A 23,014-nucleotide genomic window follows, 5' to 3' on the forward strand; every position below is an offset into this window, starting at 1 on the left:
GGAAACTCGGCTAGGAGGTTCTGCAGGCCAGCAGGTTGCTGTCAGACCTGAAGCAAGAGCAGGGCCCTGCCGCAGGCCGGTGAGCTGATGAGGGAGACTGTGTGTTGATCGGGGATCATCTGTCTTGCGTTCCAGCTGAGCCAGCGCCGCTCTGCAGGGATCGTGCACAGTCCCAGAAATCAGCATGCCCGTGTGCCCTGTGGGTCTAAAGCTTGGTGATTTCTTGCAGCCCACGGAGGGGCCTGCTTGGTGGAGCCGTGCCTGCGGCCTAGGCGGGCATTTGTCGAGCCCGGGAGGAGCTGGGCCGTCTGCTTTCCTCTGGGCAGTGGCCTGCCCCCGGTTTGCAGTCCCTCCCACACACCCCCTCCTGCTTCTGTGAGCTTCCTCAGGGGTAACCATCCTCTGAAGCAAATGATCCACTTTCCTCTAGAGCACCACTATCCAATAGAACTTTCTGTGAGAAGGGAAATATTCTATATCTGTGCTGAGATGTGGCTAGTGCAACTGAGGAAATGAATTTTCAACGTTATGTAATTTTTTTTGGATTTCCTTAGTGGAAGTACCGTTGATTTACAATGAATGTTTCAGGTGTACAGCAAAGTGATTCACGTCATTTAATTTAAATAGCCACATGTGGCTAGTGGCGACTATATCTGGACAGATGACCAAATCCCAAGAGTGGATGCCCCAGTTTGGGGGGTGTATGGTATTGACTGTCGACGCCCCAAAAAGACTTTTTTTGTTTTTGGCCATGCCACATGGCTTGCGGGATCTTAGTTGCCCGACCAGGGATCGAACCCCTGCCCCCTGCAGTGGAAGTGCGGAGTCCTAACCACTGGACCACCAGGGAAGTCCCCAGAAGAACTTTTCAATCAAGCAAAGCTTAATTTATTAGACCTACTTCAGTAGGGAAGAGGACCCCTGTGACAGAATGCTAGTGATGTCTCCAAGCAGGGACCCTGGGGAAGGGTATTGATAGCATTTAGAGGCTGGACTCTGGGTGATTTTGAAGTTGGGTCTTTCAAGGCAAGAAACTGACCGGGGTTGGGGAGAGTTTCTGACAAAGTAGTTTTGGTTTGGGAAACACAGCAAGGCAGAGGTCTTGTAGTAAGTCTTGATGAGCTAGCTGTTGGTCTTGATAACAAGCTATTTTAGTTGGTTCAGTCTTATCTTCCAGGAGCAAGTATTTCTTATAGCAAAGAGCTAAATTATTTTTGTTTGTTCTCAGTACGATTTAAACATGGGGATCGGAAAGCATGCCTGGTCCCAGAATTGTTTAACGTAGGGACAGAGAATAACAAATCACCCCCAAATGTAGTGACTTAAAACAGTAAACGTTTATTATCTGACAGTTGCTGAAGATCAGGAATTTGGGAGCAGCTGAATTGGGTTGTCCTGGCTTGGGGTCTCCCATGAGGTGGTAGCCAGGATGTTGGCTCGGGTCACCAATAACCATCTGAAAGATTTACCAGGGCTGGAGGACCCACTTACAAGGTGGCTCATTTGTGTGGCTGGTGAAATGGGGTTGGCAGTTGGCAGGAGGGCTCAGTTCCTTGGCGTGTGGGCCCCTCCCATGTGGCTGCTGGAGAATCCTCATGGCATGGTAGCTAGCTTCCCCTAGAGCAAGTGATTCAAAAGAGAGCCAGACAGAACCCACAATGTCTTTTATGACCTAACCTCAGAAATCTCACTTCATCATTTCCAAGATATCCTATTGGTTATACAGGGCAGCCTTGTTCAACATGGAAGGTGACCAGGCAAGGGAGTTAATATTGGGGTTGAGAATCACAGGGAGAGGGAATTATGTGGTTTCAGTTCTCAGTGGTAAGTGGGGCGGGGGGCAGTGGTATAAGGTGGGTGCAGAGTTTCCTGGGTTTCAGAGCTGAGACACAACTGCGGCAGGTCTGTATGTGATGGGGAGGGAGGGACCCACTGGCTGACCCAGCCTTCCACCCACCCTCTCGCACATTGTTCCAGTTACCATCTCTATGTAGCAAATCACTCCAAAGTTTAGCGACTTCAAGCCACCATTTTATTACGCTCATTGGACTCTATGGGTCAGGAATTCAGACAGGGCACAATGGGGGATGGCTTGTCCGTGCTCCACAATGTCTGGGGCCTCAGCTGGAAAGACTCAAAGCCCAGTGATGATAGTTGGGGGCTGGAGTCATCTGCAGGTTCAATCATTGACATGTCTGGTGCCTGGGCTCGGTGGGACTCAAAGGCTTGGACGGTGCATGGAGCACCTACAGGTGGCCTCTCTATATAGCTTGGGCTTCCTCACAGCATGGTGGCCTCAGCATGATGGGACTTCTTATGTGGTGGCTCAGGGCTTCAAGTGTGATTGTTCTAGCAAATAAGGTGGAAGCTGCATGGGCTTTTATGACTCAGCCTTGGGAGTCAGCCGGCATCACGTCCACGTACAGTGGAAGTGTTGACTGAAGCGGTCACAAGCCCGCCTGGATTCAAGGGAAGGGGGCGGAGACCCAGTTTCTCAACAGGGAATGTCAGTGTCACATTGTAGAAGAGCATGTGGGCTGGATGGTATTGTTACAGCCATTCTTGGAAAATACAGTCTGCTGTGCACATCAGTTTCCCAAGGCTTTTGTCTTTGATGGGTGGGAGCAATGGGCACTCGGGGAATGTGGGCCCTGGGCATCCCACACAGGCATCTTTGTTAGATAGTCCTTGTTCCTTCCTGATCATAGGTCACTGATCCAAGTCCGAGCTGAGTGGGACACATGAGGAGGAAGAGATGAGCCTAGGAGACGGGATTCTTCACACAGGCCCATAGGACAGTGTCCCAGACTGTGTGGCCTTGGATAAGTGGCTCATCTCTGAATTGGGAATAATAAGCCCTGCCTCAGGATCATTGTGGGGAGCAGGTTAGGTAAGGTGTGCGGAGTATAGTAGGATGCCTGGCACATAGTGGGTATTCAACAGATGAGAGCTACTATAATGATATGTGCTATTACCCCACCTGAGTTCAATCATCTGTGGCACAGTATTAGTTATGTATTGCGGGGTAACAACTCACCCCAAAACTTAGTAGCTTAAAACAACAAAAGTCATTTTTTCCACTCTCTTGGTTTCTCTGGTGCAGAAATCTGAAGCTTGGCTGGGCGGTTGTGGCCCAGCTCTCTCAAAAGGTTGCAGTCAGAGGCGGCCGAGGCTGCAGTTGTCTGAGGGCTCAGCTGGGGCCACAGCATCCACTTCCAAGGTGGTTCACTCACGTGGCTGGCAAGTTGGTGCTGGCTGCTGGCTGGGGGCCTCTGTTCTCTCCACACGGGCCCTCCACAGGGCTGCTTGAGCGTCCTCATGCCATGGTGGCTGACATCCCCTAGAGCAGGTTTCTCCAGGAGGGCAGAATCTGGGTCTGCCTTGGTCTTCGCTGTATCTCCAGAGCTCGGCCTGGCTCAGAGCATTCTGTGAGGGTTTGAAAGACTGAGAACTGCCTTAGCTATTCTGCCCTAGTCCCTTGACATTGTTCTGCAAGGTCTTTTCATGCCTCTGCCTAGGTCGACAGCGGGCTCAAGGTCTCAAAGAGGATCCCAAGGTTGTGGAAAGGAAGAATCAGGGAGAGACAGCCGCTAAGGCTCAGGGCCCAGCTGCCCTTCCTTACCGGAAACTCTCCTTCCAGAGCTTGACCTTGGGCTTCTGAGCATGTTCTGAGGGAGTCCATATTCATGAAAACCCAAATAACTGTCCTACCAGGCTGAGAGCTGTACAAACCCTGAGAGAAGAAAGTGCATGGGAAGGAGCTCACATCCCACTGAGGGTAACCTAGGGGCCGGGGTTTCCAGCTGGGCCAAAAAGGACGGGTCAAAGTTGCTGTCCTGTTTAAGTAGCAGATGCAAAGGCCCTGAGGTGCAGGAGCAGGTTCTGGGGCCTCTGAGCAGGAGGGCTGGGCTGTGAGGGCAGGGCCCGATGAGGCCGAAAGACGGTGGAAGCAGAGCAGTGGGGTAACGGAGGCAGCCTCGAGGAAGAAGAGGGGGCTGGGTTGGGGAGACTGAAGTGGGGAGCCTGCAAGTTTCCGGGCAAAAGTGAAGAGGATCTGAGCCAAGGCGGCAGCTCTGGGAAAGGGATGTAAGGAAAGGGAAGAGGCAGGTTCCAGAGATATTTAGATGTAAACTTGACCGGATCAGATAGCGAGATTGGGTTAGAGAGCAGGAGGCAGGTACGGTGGATGAGTGGTTTTCCCTCTGAACATTCTTTCCTCTGATGTTCAGAGGCAGCAGTGCTGTAAGGAGGCTTCAGGTGTTTGCTCAGTGTCCTGGGACCAGAAAGAGAACCCAGCAAGCCTGGGGCCCGGCAGAGTGTGATGTCATTCACATGGGGGGGTCTGGCTGTGGAGGCCCCCACTGCTTCTCGTCTCCCAGGCAACCTGCCCTGCGACCAGCTGGATGTGTAGGCTACCAAGCCCTTGCATATATATCACTGTCTCATTTAATTGTCCAGGTGGGAGTTGTTATTCCCATTCTACGGATGAAGCAACTGAGGCTTCCAGGCTCAGAGAGATGTGATATCTTTTCTAAGGTCAAAGAGGTGGCAGAGCCAGGCCTGGAACCCAGCCGAGTCTTCTCTCCAACATACTTCCCTGCTTTCTCACCTCACAGGTCCCTTAATGGCCATTTGTATTGGATCAAGTTCATAAGGATTTGCAGAGTTCCTCCAGGGCCTCTGTGAGGTGGGTAGGTGTGGCAGACTTTGGGCGGGGTGGTCTTGACAGGTGTGTTAGAAGTGTGGGCATATGGTGGGGTGGGACTAGGGGGTGAGGGACAGAGAGATCAGAGCCATCAAGCAGAAAGCGGTCCCTGAAGGCAGGGTGATGTGACTGGGGCCACATTCAGGAAACCCATCAGGATGACAATGACCTTGGGCAAAGACCCATCGAGGCAGGTGTCAAGTTCACAGAGACCTTGATAACAGGGCTCTTTGCTATCTCCCTCTTCTCGTGCCAGATGTTCAGGAACTTGACCCCCTTTCCTGGCTTTGTCTTATTTACTGTCCCCCGCTCCCCAACACCTTGCCATGACCCTCTTTGCTGGTTCCCTTTTCCTGGAATGGGTGGCCAGGATAGTACTACCACCCAGAAGGGAGCTCCGAATTCCATCCCCTTGATTCCCTCCCCAGCTCCCTTGCAGCCGGAACACCTAAATGCTTTCTGCGACAAGCTCTCTAAATGATTGGAACTTTCTCCCAGATCAGCACTTTTTCATGCTACATTAGCATTTATTGGTTTGATATTTACATTTGCCAAAGGAGCACCCAGTCCCTGGGTCCCTGGGAGCACACACCGGCAACCGAATAGACTCTAATTGCCGCTCACAACCTCCCTCCCCCTGCCCCCATCTGCCACCTGCCTTGTCCTCCCCACCCCCAGTCCCATTAAAAAAAACTCAGAAGGATTATCTTTGCAGACCAGAAGGTCTGCTGATAAACAGGGGCCCTACCCAGAGGAGAGATGGGCTCCCCAAGCAAAAGGGCTGGCAGGGACAATCTGAATTTGTATTGCAGTAGTGTATCTACATGATAGCTTCTCCACTGGATTCTAACCTCCTTGAAGGCAGAGATCTGTTTTCGTTCTTTGAATTTCTCCATATTCCTCTCCAGGGTGAAGAACCAAGCTCTGCCAACCACAGGTTCTCAAGGAACATTTGTCTGCTGTGGAATTAATCAGAAGTCACGCCCTCCCTCCCTCTGACAGCTGCAGGGGGAGAGGGTGGAGGAATTATCCAGGGAATGCGAGGGCAATGGGGGCCACGTGGTAAGAAGGAGCGTTCTCCCTTGTCCCTTTCGAACGCCCCCGCAGATGTGGCCGAGGAGCCCGGCCCTGCGAGGCCATGGTGGAGGAAGGAAGCTGTGTGGTAATGTGGTTAGAGCTCGGCAAACCCGGCTCCAAAAGCCAGCGCTGTTATGTAACTGGTGTGCGCCTCAGTTTCCTCTTTAGTAAAATTGGAATTACTTCCGGGCTGGTTATGGGGATTAAGGGAGATCAGGCGAGTAACGGCCCAGGCACACCATGGGTTTAGGTGATGGTGGTTCCTGGGATTTATGCAGACCTGTGGCCCTATGCCTTGTGGGAGTGGAGCCCTAAGTGTAAATCGTTAACTCCTCAAAGGTATGTTTGCTGTGCCCTGGGATTTTCAAAGAGTAGGCTCTCCCAACAGCCCCAGAGCCTTGCTACTCAAAAGGCCCGCGGACCGGCAGCAGCCTCACCTGAGAGGCTGTTAGGACGCCCTCAGATGCTCCCCAGACCTGTCGAATCAGAATTTCTATATTAAGATTCCCCCAGGTGAGTCATATGCACGTTAAACTTTGAGAAGCACTTTAGAAACTCCCTGTGAAATCTGCAATGTAGAAATGACTATTCCCATTTTGAGAATGAGATCACTTCCGCAGAGTCAGAGAATTGATGCCTACTTTTGCCCAAGCTCATGAGCTCTCTAAAAGAGGCCTTGTGACTCCTGGGGCGGGGTCCTGGATCCCTTTCCCTACCCATGGCTGTTCCCTGAAGGACCAGCATACTCCAGGGCAGGGTGGAGATGAGCGAGGCCAGGGGCCAGGGTCTTATCTGCGGCCCCATCGCCGCGAAGGGGGCCAGGTTGGCTGCCGGCTGTCGAAGTGCTGTGTCGAGTATGGGGTCTTGAACCTGGGGCTTGAGGTGGGATGACAAAGAGGCCAGAAAAAAATGTCGTGTTAAAGTGGGATTCCTGTGTTAAAGTGGAATTTTACACAGGTGGAAACACTTGACTCTTGTGCAAATATAAAATGACCGCATGTCAAAGATTTGATTTAGCTCATTCATTAATGAGGGGACCCTCTAAGATGTTAAAACCGGTTACAGTGAGAATGTGAGGGGCTAGGTATCTATAGGCAGTTTAACAGAAGAAGTTTAGGGTGAGATAGCTAGGTTAGAAATTATTTGCATCTCTACCAGACAAAAATCTGAAAGTTAACCAACCTCTGCAGCTACGGGATTGTAAAATAGCCCAGTCAATAGGAAATCAATCAAAGGTGCCAGCCCCGCATGGTGCAGCAAGAACACCCAGTAATCTCTTTCGCCTATTTCCAATTTTGGATAATTTTTTCTGACACTACCCTCGGTTAGTCCTTGAGAATCCGGAAATTGCTCTTGCCTGAGAATTACCCTCAGAATGGAATGTAGGTCTTGGAAGGAAAGGAGGAATAAAAGATGAGCAAGCACGTCTTCTCAAAGATGGGGAGTGTCCTTTCCCGGCCACCTTCCCCGTCTCCTGCGATGTACCGTGCAACTGCTCTCAGAGGGCGTGAGCTGGCATCGTGCGGGAGAAAACCGACTGTTCACAGAAAGGACACAGCGCATCCTGCTCCTGACTCCCATTCTCTTTAACCTTGGCTGCTGCGCAGAGGCAGATGATGTATCTGCAAACATATGCAGCCTTGTCCAAAATATTTTCCCCTCCTGTATAGTTCTTGCCAATATTGTTAATCTGTGGGTTGACTTCAGACCAAAATAAATCTCCCAGCCCTGGCCACCAGCTAGCTAATTTTACTTTGTAACCAGGGAATAGAAAGTACGGGCCCTTGGCCGACCATTCTGTGTTTATTTGGCTTTCTCTCTGCTGCAGTTTAAAAATCACATTTGGAAAAGTGGACCCTCTGTGCATAAGAACAGCCACTGAGAGAAACAACAACAAAGATGAACGGGTTGAAAAAGGCAAGTTCTTCCATCGCCCTCCACGTTTGTCTCTCATCTCAGGATTCTGATCGTCCCCATTGGCCTTTTCCATGATGTCTAGGGTTGTAAAATGGGCCCCAGCGCAGAAGGATACATGGCCATTCGGGGAGGATTTTTTTCCTGGAACTCTCCTGGGTTCTCCTGGACCAGTCCTAGAGGAAGCAAGTGGGTCGAAGCTTACCAAGGCAGCCCTGGAAGGGACCTTGGAGGGCATCTAGTCCAGCCCTGCCAGCTGAAAGGCAGGATTACCTAGTGGTTGAGCGCACACATTTGGAGCCAGACAGCCCCAGTTTGAACCAGTTCTCCACCACCTCCTAGCTGTGTGACCTTGGACAAGTTTACTAACCTCTGCCTCGGTTTCCTCGTCTGTCACATGGGGATAGTAATCATCACACCTACCTCAGACAATTGTAGCGGTGACAAAATGAATTAACATATAAAGCATCAGGAATAGCACAAAGCGTACAGTAAGCGTTTGATAAGAGAAGGAAATGAGGCTCAGAGGAGAAGCAGCCTCCCCGAGGTCACTCAGGGATTTGCCAAACTGAGCTGGACTCGGTGAAAAAGAGGAGAGGTTACTGCCTCTTGGAAATTCTGACTAATAACTGTTTCTCTGCCTGTGTTACGTCATCCTCGCTCAACACTTGGAGAGAGACCTCATGTGGAAGTCAGGGTGCCACGTTCCAGTCCAGACGTGCCGCTAACCGACAGTGGCCCTCCTAGCTAATGAGCTTGGGGCTGGATGGTCTCTGGGGTCCCTATTGGCACTAACATCTTATAATTTGAAGTTAGGGTCTGTACCCTCCATTCAAGTCAAGTCTGTCTTTTCCTGCAACACGCTTTACACTGTTTTTTTTTTTTTTTCTCCCCATTTCCCTCTGACGTTTTGCCCAACTGTATCCTGTGCGCATCAACACCCGGTTTCCTTTTGGCCCTCCCACTCTGTCCCTCCCCACGTTGGCCCCTCTCCCCTTCCCCCCCTGCTAGGGCAATCATGGGCTCCCACTGGCCCACACCTGAGCCCTCAGTTGCCAGGTTTAAGTTGATTAGACACTGTCTTGGAGGTGTCTTGAAAGTTACCATGTAGGCACCTTGAAACTAGAGACTGGATTTCTTCCTTGTCATGGCCCACTTTAAGAGTCTAATAGAGTGCCCTTGGCAGAGTGGCTTATCCATTATGGATTGCTGACTGGCTCTAAAACGAGTCGGGATATTGGATGAAATCTTGGATTATCGAGGCTCCCTCTGGAACATTCAGTACAGCTGTCATAGATGTCCTGTGTTCGGGAGAAAACCGGTGTTATCAAACTTCAAAGCTTGATGAAAAGGGTATTTTAGAACAATTAATGTTTCAAACTCGAAAATTGCAGACTGCAGCACAGGAACGTTAGATACTTCCTTTGCTGCCTTTCTTTCTCCCCAACCCTATCCCACGTCCCCTTTCCCTAAAGTACAAGCCTGGGTCAGATGTTAGGTTGCCACCTGTTGGTGTAATGAGGCATTGCAGCCCAGCTCTACGAAATACTGTAAATGCCTGTAGGGAAGTGTACAGCGACTGAAATGCTGGGAGATGTGATTGTAGAGTCAGGTGTGGCCCAGAGAAATATCTTCTGGATGAGGTTGATCCTGAGGGAAGGGTGAGGGCTAACAGCAGAGGGGAATCCTGGAGTAAGAGAGACACTACTAAGCCCTCTAAGTGCTGTAGAGGAGGCGCTAACTTCTCTAATACCTAATACTGCTAGTGTGTATATAATAAGACCTCCATACCACTGGGCTGACCATCAGTGTAATCCTGCCTTTCTCAAACCTTTGCCCTTAGTCAAAGTTGTTGGAGCCCAACTTAAAACTACACTGAAGCACAAAGAAACATGAGGTTTCACTATATATTTGGGATGGGTTGCATTTTTTTTTTTAATTATTTATTTATTTATTTTATTTTTGGCTGTGTTGGGTCTTCGTTTCTGTGCGAGGGCTTTCTCTAGTTGTGGCAAGCGGGGGCCATTCTTCATTGCGGTGCGTGGGCCTCTCACTATCGCGGCCTCTCTTGTTGCGGAGCACAGGCTCCAGACGTGCAGGCTCAGTAGTTGTGGCTCACGGGCCTAGTTGCTCCGCGGCATGTGGGATCCTTCCAGACCAGGGCTCGAACCCGTGTCCCCTGCATTAGCAGGCAGATTCTCAACCACTGCGCCATCAGGGAAGCCGGATGGGTTGCATTTTTAAAAGATGGCTGCCACAATATCCCACATGTTTTTCTGCAGTGTGACCTGTCACTCTCCCATCAAGTAGAGAGGTCTGCGTCTCTACCCCTTTGAACCCAGGTGGGTCCTATGCCTGCTTTGACTGAGAGAATGAGGTGGAAGTGATGCTGTGTGGTTTTTTCAGGACAGGATCACAGAAAGACTTGAAGCTTCCTGAGCCTACTAGAATGCTCACTTTTGGGACACTCCCTCTTGGAAGCTAGCCACCATGCTGTGAGAAGCCCAAACTACAATGGACAGGCCACACTTAAGGCATTCCAGTTGAAGCCCCAGTTAAGTTCCCAGCCAGCAGTCAATATTAACTGCCAGCCCCGTGTGTGTGCCATTTTGGATGTCCAGCTGGGTTAAGCCTTCAAGACTCCAGCCCCAGCCAACACCTGACTGCAGCTGCACAAGACACCCAGAGTAAAAACCCCCCAGCTGAGCAAGCCCCCCAGCTGAGCCCAGTCAACTGACAGAACTGTGAGAGATAGTAACGAGTTGTTGTACTAAAGCCACTAGGTTTGGGTGCATGATGTGGCAATAGGTAACAAGGACAAGAGCAACTTTGGTTAGACACATAAACCATAGGGTGACACATAATTAGGTATAGTTTTTAAATCTTGGATTCAGCTTTAGGGCAATGAGCCCCTAACATCATAGAGCAGTACTATTTCAGTTCACATCTGCTGCCTCTGATCAAAACACTATCTTGCACTTCCTGAGAGAGAGAGCACTTCCTGCCAGGTGTCCCCTTGTGTCCTCCTCTGTGTGACTGTGGGGTTCAGTGTCTCTCACACATTGTAGCATGGCCCTTGGTGCCTTATTTGGAGGCCATGAGATAGAAGCCATGCTCTTGCCTCCAGAAGGTTTTGTGGGTGGGATTGTGCCATAGACAGCAAGAATCCACCCACACATTTTCTTTTAATCAACTTTAGTGATGGATATTTACATATGATAAATTAGACCCATTTTAAGTGTACAGATTGATGAGATTTGGCAAACGTGACCCATGTGACCACCACCCATGTAACCACCACCATAATCAAAGTCTAGAACATTTTCATCACCCTAGATTTTCCTTGTGCCCCCTTTGCAGTCAATCCCCTCCTCCCACCCCCAGCCCCAGGCAAGCACTGATTTTCTTTACCATTAGAGATCAGTTTTTGTCTTTTCTGGTGTTTCGTATAAGTAGAATCATATAGGATGCACTCATGTGACTGCATAATATTTTGTTCAGCATATTTTTGAGGTACATCCATGTTGTGTGTACCTATAGTTAATTCCTTTTTATTGCTGCGTAGTCTATCATTGTATGGATATATCACAATCTGTCTATGCTTCTGCTGATGGACATTTGGGTCAGTTATACTTGGGGCTATTATGAATAAGAGTGCTATGAATGTTCATCTACAAGGATTTGTGGTCATATGTTTTCTTTTCTTCTGGGTAAATATCTGAATGCTAATACAGGGTTGTATGATAAGTGTATATTTCGCTTTATAGGAAACTGACAAATTGTTTTACATGCCCTCCAGCAAAGTATGAGAGTTCTGGTTGCTCCATATTCTTATCAGCACTCAACATTGTCAGTCTTTTTACTTGTAGCATCCCTGGTGAGTGTAATGGTACCTCATTTGCCCACAGGTTTTTGTGTCCTCCATTAGGATGTGACCAGGGACTTGTTTTTTCTCTGCTACATCTCCTAGCACCTGGAAAGGTGCCAACACCTGGAACAGCCCTCAGTACCTGGAACAGCATGCAATAAATATTTTTGGAATGAACTAGTTCATGTCCCCTTGAGTTTTCGTGTTTCCTTAAGATTTATTTCTGTAGGGTATATTGAGCAAGGAGGAGTTACACACTTACAGTTGTGAAAGATATTGCCAAGTTGCTTTACCCCAAAATGCGGAACCAATTTACCCTCCCACCAACATGAGCTATTGTCAATTGTTTCAATTTTTCTGCCAGTGGAACAGGTTAAAAATGGTATTTCATTTTGGTTTTTATTTTGCATTACTCCTTTTTAAAAATTTTATTTATTTAATTTTATTTTTGGCTGCGTCGGGTCTTAGTTGCGGCATGTGGGATCTTTTGTTGCGGTGCACAGGCTTCTCTCTAGTTGTGGTGCACGGGCTCCAGAGCGCGTGGGCTCTGTAGTTGTGGCGCGTAGGCCCCAGAGCACATGTGGGCTCTGTAGTTTGTGGCATGCGGGCTTAGTTGCCTCGCGGCATGTGGGATATTAGTTCTCTGACCAGGGCTCGAACCCGCGTCCCCTGCATTGGAAGGCGGATTCTTAACCACTGGACCACCAGGGAGGTCCCTAATTTTGCATTACTCTTATCATTGGGTGAAATTGAGCATCTTTTCATATGTTTTTGGGTCTTGTATACTTCATCTGTGATTTGTGTTCCTATATTTTGCTTATTTTTTAAAAATTAATTAATTTTTAAAATTTATTTTTGGCTGTGTTGGGTCTTTATTGCTGCTCGCGGGCTTTCTCTATTTGCAGTGAGCGGGGGCTACTCTTCGTTGAGGTGCGTGGGCTTCTCATTGCAGTGGCTTATCTCGTTGTGGAGCACAGGCTCTAGGCACGCGGGCTTCCGTAGTTGAGGCACACGGGCTCGGTAGTTGTGGCTCATGGGCTCTAGAGTGCAGGCTCAGCAGCTGTGGCGCACGGGCTTAGTTGCTCCGTGGCATGTGGGATCTTCCCGGACCAGGGCTCGAACCTGTGTCCCCTGCATTGGCAGGTGGATTCTTAACCACTGCACCACCAGGGAAGTCCTAGTTTGCTTATATTTTATTGGACTATTTTTTTTCTAATTTGTAGAAACTCTTTGCTTATCAGAGATGGTAACATTTTGCCTGTTATGTATGTTGCAAACATTTTGTGGCGTGACAAGCAGAATGGTCCAATGATGATTCCTGGAACCCTTCTGTTGTTGCCTGCTCAGGCTGAGGACTCCCACCTTCCCCCTAGTGGGAGTGGCTGTGACTGAACCCAACTTTGCATTGGGCTGAGGGCTCCCCTTCCTCCAGCACACATACCTCCAAGTCTTGACTGTTCCCCGTATGTAAAGCCTCTCCAATCTTACACAATTGAAAGGTAGCATCCAGAGTGGGGAGGGGCAGGGTCCCTTCGTGGATCATAGCCCACTGTGCATCCTACATCCTGAGTCCCAGCTCCTTTCTGTGGACTGATGAGAGCACAGGGTCCATGTACCTCATCCTGCTGAGCATTTACTTGAAAAATTTCCCAATAAAATCTGCTCTTCATACACCTTCCATGTGGCACTGTGGTGTGTGCTTTCACCTTCTCCTCCACATATTTTCTCCCAGTCTGTCATTTATCTTAGACATTGTTCATGATGTCTTTTTTCATACACAAGGTTTTACTTCTACATTGTCAAATCTGTCCGTCTTTTCCATGACTTCTAGACTTCATGGCTTGCCTAGGAAGTTTTTTCTTTACCCCAATCATGTAAAAAATTAGTTTGTGTTTTCTTCTGGTACTTTCATAGGTTGTTAAAGTTTTGGTCCTATCTACCTGGAATACACTTTTGGATGTGGGGATGCCCACCTCCCAGGGGTCAACAGCAGAGTTTCTATCCGCAGAGCTGCTCTCAGAGTATAATGTTACTGTGCTGTATTAGTTATCTATTGCTGCACATCGAATTACACCAAAACTTAGTGGCTTAAAACAACAACAAACCTTTATTACCTCACTGTTTCTCTGGGTCAAGAATTTAGGAGAAGCTTAGCTCCCTGGTTCTGGCTCATGGTTTCTCATGAGGTTGTAGTTAAGATGTTGGCTGGGGCTGTAGTCATCCGAAGGCTTAGACTGGGGCTGAAGGATCCACTTCCAAGATGGCTCACTTATATGGATATTGGCAATAGGCCTCAGTTCCTCACTGGCTGTTGGCAGAAGGCCTCAGTTCCTCACCATATGGACGTCTCCATAGGGCTCTCCATAGAGTGTCCTTATAACATGGCAGCTGGCTTACCCCAGATAGGTTGATCCAAGAGAGAGCAGGGCACAAGCCACAACGTCTTTGATAATCTAGCCTCGGAAGTCACACTCTGTCATTCCCACAATATCCTGTTGATCAGGGGAGGAATATACAAGGGCCTGAATAACGGGAGGTGGGGCTCAGTGGAGGCCATCTTGGAGGTGAGCTACCACACGCATTATCTGGCCAACGTTTTTGGCTCTGTGGTTCCTGGCCCTGTGAATGAGGGTCCTGTTGGTCCAAAGTACACTCAAGAAAGTGAAGAGCTATCAAAGTCAGACAACTACTCTAAATGTCTGAAAAGGAAATTGGAAATTCTGGCTATGAACATAGGGGTCCCAAAGACTCGTTTAATTTTGCTGTTTTAGAATCCAGGAGAAAGACAAACTTTTCAGAGTGAATCAAATTGAGTGACGATGGGGCTGAGACTCGATTCTAGGGTTTCTGACATGCACTCCGTGACCTTGTCTGCTTTTCTGCAAGCACTTGCTGGCCCTTGCTAGTTATATCGGTCAAAGTCCAATCAAGGATACAGGAACTACTCTAGGTGTTTGGAGCAGATGGAACTTAATGCATAAAATTGTTTACACATGTGATGGAAAACGGCGAGATAGGCAAGTGCAGGAAGCGTCTGTTGCCCCTGAAGCTGGAGGGAGGTGGGGAAGAGCTGGATCGGTGGAGTCCGGAAGTGGGCTCAGCAGGCAGGAGCCGGAGCTGCGACGGTTCTGTCCCCTGGGATCTGTGGCCACAGAGGTGCTCCAGCTACTGAGGCAGAGAGCAAGGAGGAGGAATTCCCTGGCTTCTCCCTTCCTCCTGTCCTCCAGTCTCCTTCCAGGGCTTTCCATGGATGCCAGTAAACATTCAGGCAAAGCTGAGCAGAGGAAGCGGGGCGGGAGTGGGGAATGGGGAATCTGAGGGCACGAGGGTTGGGACTGGCACATTGGTGTCAGGCTCGTGGCAGATTTTATTTCCCAAAAATGGCCACAATAACATTTCTGGTCCTACTTGTTTTTCTAGAACCATGACACCCTCCCATCAACAGGTGGAGCCTGAGTCCCCCTCCTCCATCCTGGGTGGGACTTTGTAATTACCTGCGTGAACAGAATGAGTCAGACACGATGCTAATTGTCTTCTGAGGCTGGGTCATAAAAGGCGATACAGCTTCCACCTGGGATGCTCTCCCTTAGGACCCAGCTGCCGAGCTGTGAGCAGATCCAAACCAGCTCATGCGAGAGGCTGCATGGTGAGGCTCATGGGGAGAGGAACCGAGGCCCCCAGCCGATGACCAACGTTATCCCCCAGCCCCCAGCCTCTGAGTCTTCCCGAGGAGGGCCCAGACAACACAGAGCAGAGACAAGCTGCCCCCGCTGTCTGAATTCCTGACCTGCAGAATCTGTAAGCATAATTATTTTATTTGTTTTAGGTTACTAAGTCTTGGGAAAATTCGTTCCACCGTTTATGATAACTGGGACAGCTGGGTCGAGGGGCAGGAGGCGTTCGGGTGCATATTTGGGGCTCAGGGCAGTACCAGCCTCCTCTCAGATCTGTTTTGGGGCAGAATCCCAACCAATAACTGGCATTGGTTTGAGAGTACACGGCAGCTGGTCTCACTCTCCTGCAAATTCTTAAAACTTTGTTTTTGGAACCATTCCCTTGAAGAATTCATAAATTCATTTTACACATATTTATTGAGTGCCTAAGCCGTTAGGCACCGTTCCTAACTTCAGCCAGAAAACAAATTACCTTATAAGTAAATACATAATTACAAATTGAGATAAATGCTCTGGAGGAAAAATGCCGGATGCGGATGCTAAGAGAGTATAACCGGGGGTCTAGATTTTGTTTCGGGTGTTGACGAAGTCTCTCTCAGGAAGTGAGATTTCTCTCCCCCTCTCTCTCTCCCACCCCCCGCCTTCTCCCCTTTGCTTTCCAAAACTTACTTCTTCCAAGCCGTGGAAGGTTTTATCATACACTTTTGAAAGTTAGCAAAACGAGATTTCCTACTGAAAAAGATAGCCGGGCCCACATATACTAAAAAGCATTTACTCATAAGAAACCAGAAATCATTGGGGTTTTTATCTGGGTGACCCATGAAAACTAGAGACTCCGCCACCCCTCACCCCAGAGAGTGCCTGGACGGTGCCTACGCATCAAATTTGTCATTGGGTTTTAGGAGCGTGGCTGACCGGTATGTGTGGCCGGTCTCAGCTTTAATGATTTCTCCGGAACCTCAAACGTAGTAGTGAGACGGCTCCGGGGAAAGAGAAGAAGGGAGGTTGCGGGAGGCTGGGGAATTGCGCCTGGAAAGCCCGGGGAGCAGGGACTGGGTTGCAGGCTGGGGGTGAGAATGAGGAGCAGGTCAGGTCCCCATCACAGCCACCGTGCTGTGCTCTGTGTCTGTCACTGCCTAGAAAGATGGGCCGAAATTGCTATTTCCAGCAGGCTCCACGGGGAAAGGGGCAGCTCTGAGACCATCGCCAAGGCTCTTGATTTCCCTATGACTGGAGAATGGGGGTTCCTCTGGAGATGGGGTTGGGGTCTTTCCATCTGCTGCCTTTTCACAGGGCTGTCCTGGCTGTGGTGGCGTCTGTCTGGTCCATCAGCATTAAGCTCACACACAGCCTCTTCTACCTGTAGTTCTCCGTGGGCTTGAGAGTAGGCATTGGTGGGTTACTCCATCTTCTCCACCGCTAGCGGTACCTGCGCCTCGGCTGCCACCTCCATTCGCTGGTTCATCAGCCCCAGAAGATGCTCAGTCAGTGTCCCTTGCAGGGACCAGGGCGGTCATTAAACAACACGCAGCCGGACCTCAGAGCCTCAGCCCTGCCTCACGATACTGTGAGGAACACCCAGGGCTCCCACAGCGGACGGGAGGTACCTCTCGGGGCTACAGCCTGGGCCCTGCTGCTGACTCACTCCATCCAGGTCTGCTCCCTTTTCTGATTATTCTCTCCCCCAAGATACAGAGGCCAGACTTACAAATGGCTGATCACTGTGGACACGCCCACCCCTAACTTGGTTGGGGGCCAGGACAGGAGGACACACAGAAGCCCCCATTCTGTACCTGTAAATATTTCAAAACTGAAATCAACCTTCCCGAAGTATGTTGACAAATGTAACTTCACAGTGATGTGAAAAGCCAGGTGTGAATTACGAATTCTTGGATTCCGCAGCGTTCTGCACTGGAGCACAGCTGGCTCCTGGGCCCACTCTACCCGTTTCCGTTCCACACTGAGAGGGGCCTGGTGCACCTAAATGCTCACCCTCCGACCCACCTGGTCCAGCGCTGTCCACTTTCTGCCCTCCCCCAAATCCCCCTGCAAACAGTCACCCCTGGCACCTAAGGGTGTGAACAGATGGCAATGTGTGCCCTTGGGAGGACAGACAAGGGGAGGAGGCCTGGGCAGTCCCTGGTAGTGAACTTAGGGCTGTCTGGAGGGGAATTCTGGGGTCCCAGGATCCCAGAGCATGTCCAGAGGGGAGAAGAGACTCCACGTGGGTGTCCCTTTGGTCCTGTGGATGCCTTGCCTCATGGGCAGGGGTGTGGCCAGAGCAGGGCCCTCTAGAGCATGGGACCCAGGCCAGGGGCCTTGATTGCCCAGTTCTAAGGGTACTTCTTATCCTAGAGAGCAGACTAAGTCGTGCTCGGTAGAATTGCTCTGTGTCCTTCGAGCTGTCACTCATTTCTTTTTCCGTCTTCCTGTGCAGCTACTAGGAAACTTCATTTGGGCTCTTCACCTGCCTGGCACCCATCCTTCCAAGGGTGACATTTGAAATATTTCACCGCCGTATAGGACAGGCAATGACCAATCAGAGCAGATGCCTGACCAGTGCTGAACCGGGGTTCTTGAGGTCCTCTGCTGGGCTAGGCATTGACCCTCCGGTTGCTAGGTCATAGGGAGATAGAGGAGGGGTTGGGGCCACAAGGAGGGACATTGGGAGCGAGGCTTGGGGAAGGGGCCACTTATCATCAGTATGGAGATATTTCAGTATTTTAACAACAGTGCTGCCGTACTCGTGAATATCAACTCTGCCTTCTCCTCGTCTTCCTTGGATTTTATTAGGGGCAGCATTGTGTGCCTCTAAAAGACTACATCCACAGCTTTGCTTGAAGCTTAGAGGTGGCTCATAATAATAAGGGCAAGTCTTCAAAGGGGCTCTTTTAACTGGGAAGAGTCCCCTTTGCCCCTTGCTCTTCTCCTTCTCCCTAAACCTCTCCTTCCTGTGATGATGATGGCTGGAGCTCCAGCAGCTATCTTGTGACCTTGAGGATGGGAGCCCCATGCTAAGGAAAGTAAAGCAGAAATATAGAAGGAGCTTGGGACCCTGATGACTGTAGGACTGCCATACCAGCCCTAGACTGCCTACTGCTGGACTCTTTTTTACGAGAGAGGATAAACTTCAAGTTTGTGTAAGCCTCTGTAGTTAGGTCTCTGTTGTTAGTATTTAAATTTGATTGCTAACTCATTTCAGTTCCAGTCCTCAAGGCCTGTGTCTCCAGGGTCAGGGATGTGGCCGGAAAGGGAATCTTCATTTGGCATGTGTCTTCCGTGGGCTAGATGTGTTTTGTCAGCTAATCCTTAAAACCATTCTGGTGACTAGTGTTACTTTCCTCACTTTAACAGTTGAGAAAACTGGTCTGAGAGGTTATGTGGCTTGACTAGTGGCAGAACTGGGGCCAAGGCCTGTGTCTTGCAGGCTCCAGAGCCCACAGCTGCTCCACCATACTTCTCATCCGTGCAGACAGGACTGGAGTCCCCTTCCTGTTCGTCTCTGGGACAGTGCCTGGGAGGTCCTCCGAGGCTGGGCAATGTTGGGATGGCCTTTGCAGATCCCACAACACCTCGCTGGCACCTAGACAGGCATCCTTCTGTCCAGGAAAGTGTGTGTGTGTGTGTGTGTGTGTGTGTGTGTGTGTGTGTGTGTGTGTGTGTGTGTGTGTGTGTAAGGAACCTTTAAAAACCTCCTGTCTTTCCCTGTTATTATCCTTGAGAGAAAAGCCCAGAAAATCTCACTAGGGCTATGGGATAGAGGGTCGGGAGCAGCTGTGAGGCAGGTAGCAGGCAGCCTTCTGCCTTCCATGCTCAGTGAAGGAACATCCCTGGGCAGAGGGAGAGTAGGGAGGGAGGCATCTCTGAGATGGGTGTTGGGGCTCCTCAGGCTTGGAGGTCGCTGGGCCCCGTGCTCAGCACACTTGTTCCCTCGAAGCCCGAAAGCCCAGCTTCTCCGTGCCCTCTGAGGGCAGCTGCAGCAGGGGGACCATTCTCTCAGGCAGCTTTATTGTCCCAAAGGTCATTAGTGGATGCTGGTGGAGGCCCAGCAGCTGGAGGCTGATCCTCTTCCCTTCTTGGACCTCTCTGCCCGGCACTTCCATTCCTAGTACATTTTGAAGGGATAGAAAACTGTCCAGAAGCCTGAAGCCCTCGCCTTCCTGCAGCTCGGCCCGAGTTCTACATGACCTGTTTGTCTCTTCAGGGCCCAAGGCCTCTCTCCCTCCTCCTCCCCACCATCTGCCCAGGGACTTGCGGAGGTGAAGCAGCCTCTGACAGCTCCCAGAGAGAGCCTGCCCTTGGCAAACCGGCTTCCCGAGCCCTGGAGAAAGAGCGAGCAGACGCTGGCCTCCTCCGGGACGCCTCTAACAGCGCCTCTCTGTCCCTGACTCCCCTCGGAAAACGTGACCCACCGGGCCCTCCCGACAAGCCCCCCGCCCCCGCCCTCCCACCCTCCTCCCCCTTCACAGGCTCCCAGGCGGAGGAGATGGAAAACAGAGCCTCCTGAATGTTTAACTTCAGCGGAGATGATAATAACTTTCCCATGGATGCAACTGTATCCTTTCCCTGTGTTCCTGCGGGGATCCCGAAACTCCATACGGTTCTCATTTGCAGCTCGTTCCTGAGGAGGCCTCATTTCCTCGCCACACACCCCTGATGTGGTCAGGGTCTCCCTCCCACAGCCCAGCGGGGGTGTGGGTGCGGGCGTCCCTGAGCTTCTCCCTCATGGCTGCTCCCCCCGCCCCGTCCCAGGCCCGCTTTGCCTACCTGGCATTCCCAGACCCCTCTCTTGGCCTCTGCCCTTCATCTAACCCCCGGCCCCCAAGGCCTCAGGCCTTTAAGTCCCTGCTCCGCACGCCCAGGGGTTGTGGTCAGGGCTGGGCTGTTCCCCAGGCAAATGTGCCCTTTCTTCGAGAAGCTTCTCCCACTCAGCCTGGTAGGCATGTTGAATGACTCCAAGGGTCACCATCAGTGTGTATCCTATGTGAATGGCACCTCCCGGAGTTAAAGCCAAACGGCTCTGCTGGCAGGCCCTAAAAGGAGACTAGATTCAAAGCCCTTTCCAGTCAGGAAAAGACCCCAGCCCCCTCTTGCCAGGCAGCTCTGCCCCCCAAACTCTTTTCACACACCTCTCATAAGTTTGATCTCGCAGGAAGCCTAGAGGAATTGAGAAGAGGAAAGAAAAGAACAATAGACGTTTAGTGGTGGTGGTGTGTTTTTTGTTTGTTTGTTTTTTTTAACGTGTTCACGTTCCTGGCATCTCCCAAGCTTCATTTGACAAAATGGGTGAGGAACAGGACCCAGGGAGGTTGAAAATGATAAACCTGGATGTTAGAGTCAGATCAGGGCTCCTGAGGTCCTGATTCTGCCCACGTGCTACCGTGTCAGGGTCAGGAGGCAGGAGGGGAAAAAACAGGGTGACGAGGCGGTGGGCTCAGTAGTGAGGCATGTGGATGGTGCAGCCAGATGGCCTGGGTCGAAGTCTCCTGTTGCACCATTTGCAAATCGGGTAACCTTTTGTGAGTTACTTAACGTCTCTGTGCCTCAGTTTCCTCATCTGTAAAATGGGAATTACAGTAGCATGGCCATGGGTTAGTAAAGGGCAAGGTTGAAGAAAAGTGCCAGGCGCAAAGTAAGTGCTGTGGTCACTGTTGTTATTAGATGTCGGGGAGTCCAATGAAAGGCCACTTCGAACTTGGCTTCTCCCGCCCTCTGGCCCTCCTCCCCACGTCGCACACTTGGAGGTCTTTGAGGACAAGTAAATCCCATGGACGTTGCTGCTCTCGCCTCTGTATCCGGCTGCCACAGAGGTCACGGCCCAGTGGCTTCTACCCCCTTCTCCCCCTTGGCAGCTCTCTGGGCCCTAGTAAACCAGGTCCATCTGGGGCTCAGGGATCCCAGGACTGCCTTTTTGGTTGCCCAAGAAGTACCCACAGAACCCCAAGTACCTCCAGAGAAGCAAGAGCTCAGAGAGGTCCTCAGGAGCCCGGCTTGCCCTCAAAGGCTGGTCCTTCTGGGCAGTTCTTCTGTCTCAGGCTGGACCCAGGATAAATAGATGTGATTAGGAGATCAAAGCACTTTCCACAGGTTCGGCCTGAGGGGGCCCTTTGACCTGCTGCCGTGCCTTCAAGACCCGCGCCGTCATCCCCGCCACCCCTGGAGTCCTCTCAACTCGGAAACCTCTCTCTGCTTTCGTTCCTGTTCTTATCAAAATGCTGCCGCGGCCCTCTGTGCCAGGCTGGTGGGTCTTGCCTATCGAGGAGCTGGGGTTCCCCCCCTACCACCACACAGTTGTTTACTAAATCACCAGTTTAAGGCTGAAGCCAGCACACTGTAGCAGGTCTGCCAAACCCAAACGGTTTCATTTTGAGCCTCAGTTGCAAAACCTGAAATTTTGATATGCTTGTAAGTGGTGGACGGGTGAATCACGCCTGCCTCTTGGGCTATCTAATTACATGCAGGGCCTGCCTGGTCTCCCAGAACTTGGCCCAGTGAAGGAAGGAGTCATTATGAGTATCCTGTCTTTTTCCTTTGAACAGGGTAGACATTCCTGTAAGTGCTCACTGTGGAGAACCTGTGGAATTTTCCTTAGGGCTTGAGAGATGGCTTCGAGGGACTGTGTTGTAACGGCTCAGAATGGACCCTCTGTCACCCACGGGCTCCTCCTTGGGGTGTTTAGGCCGCTAGGCCCCAGAACTCGAAGGGAGGTGTGTGCTGAGGGGCGAAGCCTCTCCGAGCCTTTGGGGCGCATTGCAGGACAGGCCACGGCGGCCAGGTTTCCCTGCCACCGACACAGGCCATGGGGGCCTCCGCTGGCCTGCTCCTGGGCTCTCGTCCCGTCCCTGAGTCTCAGCCCTGCTCAGAGAGGTGAGGATGTGCAGGGCAACTGGGTGCCTGTGAGGGAAGAACTTCCTCATCAAATGAAAGCTGTCGTAGGAGACATGGAGGAGCATTTCTGGGAGAATCTCCAGGAAAGAGGGAGATCCCTGCCCTGAGCTTCCCTGGGAGGCAGACAGGTTGGGGGCTCTGGCTGCTTTTATGCTTTTACCTCCAGGAGGGCCGGCCTACTTTTTCTAATCCAAGAGGGATTGATAACCTAGGTTCATTTATTCAACAAATACTTCGTGAGTGACTGCCATGTGCTAGGAGCTGGCCTAGGTGCTGGGGACGTATTGGTGAACAAAATGGACAAAAGATTCCACCTCTCAGGACTTCCCTGGCGGTCCAATGGTTAAGACTCCGTGCTTCCACTGCAGGGGGCCTGGGTTGGATCCCTGGTCGGGGAACTTAAGATCCCATGTGCCGTGAGGCGTGGCCCAAAAAAAAAAATCCACCTCTCATGAAGTATACATTCTAGAAATGGGGCAAGACAAACAATGAACATAACACATGAGCAAATTATCGCATCTCTTAAAAAAGAGAGAAGTTCTATGGAAAATGTAAAAGGAGAGGAGAAAATCAGGGTTGGGAGTATGAGATGGGGATGGTGGCTGAATTGAATAGGGTGGTCAGGGAGGTCTCATCAAGAAGGTGACATTGGAGCAAAGGCTCAAAGGAGGTGAAAGAGTAGGCCGGGCAGTTATCTGGATAAAGAGTGTTCTAGCCAGAGGGAACATCCAGTGCAAAGGTCCTGAGGCAGGATTGCCTGGGATGTTACAGGAGCACCAAGGAGGCTAGGGTGGCTGGGGTAGAGGGAGGGGGAGAATAGGAGATATGAGCAGAGATGTGAGAGGTGGGGCAGATTCTTGTACCCTCTGGTACCCAGTGGTCTTGGAG

General features: G+C 50.7%; 1 protein-coding gene across 2 annotated transcripts in view; it reads left to right on the plus strand.

Moving 5' to 3' along the window:
- Positions 1–23,014, plus strand: part of LOC309652579 (uncharacterized protein) — a 118,471-nt gene that overhangs the window by 73,095 nt on the left and 22,362 nt on the right. Inside the window, exon 3 of one of the 2 annotated variants that reach the window (XM_082446660.1) lies at positions 5,614–6,457. The exons of the other annotated variant lie outside the window; for it this stretch is intronic. Within the exon in view, the coding sequence (XP_082302786.1) occupies positions 5,614–5,704 (91 nt within the window). The 3' untranslated portion in view covers positions 5,705–6,457. Of the gene's footprint in view, positions 1–5,613; positions 6,458–23,014 lie in introns of those variants that run through there. 2 annotated transcript variants of the gene reach the window in all.

Source organism: Balaenoptera physalus, assembly GCF_965194825.1.
Source record: "Balaenoptera physalus genome assembly, chromosome: X".
Lineage (NCBI taxonomy): Eukaryota > Metazoa > Chordata > Mammalia > Artiodactyla > Balaenopteridae > Balaenoptera > Balaenoptera physalus.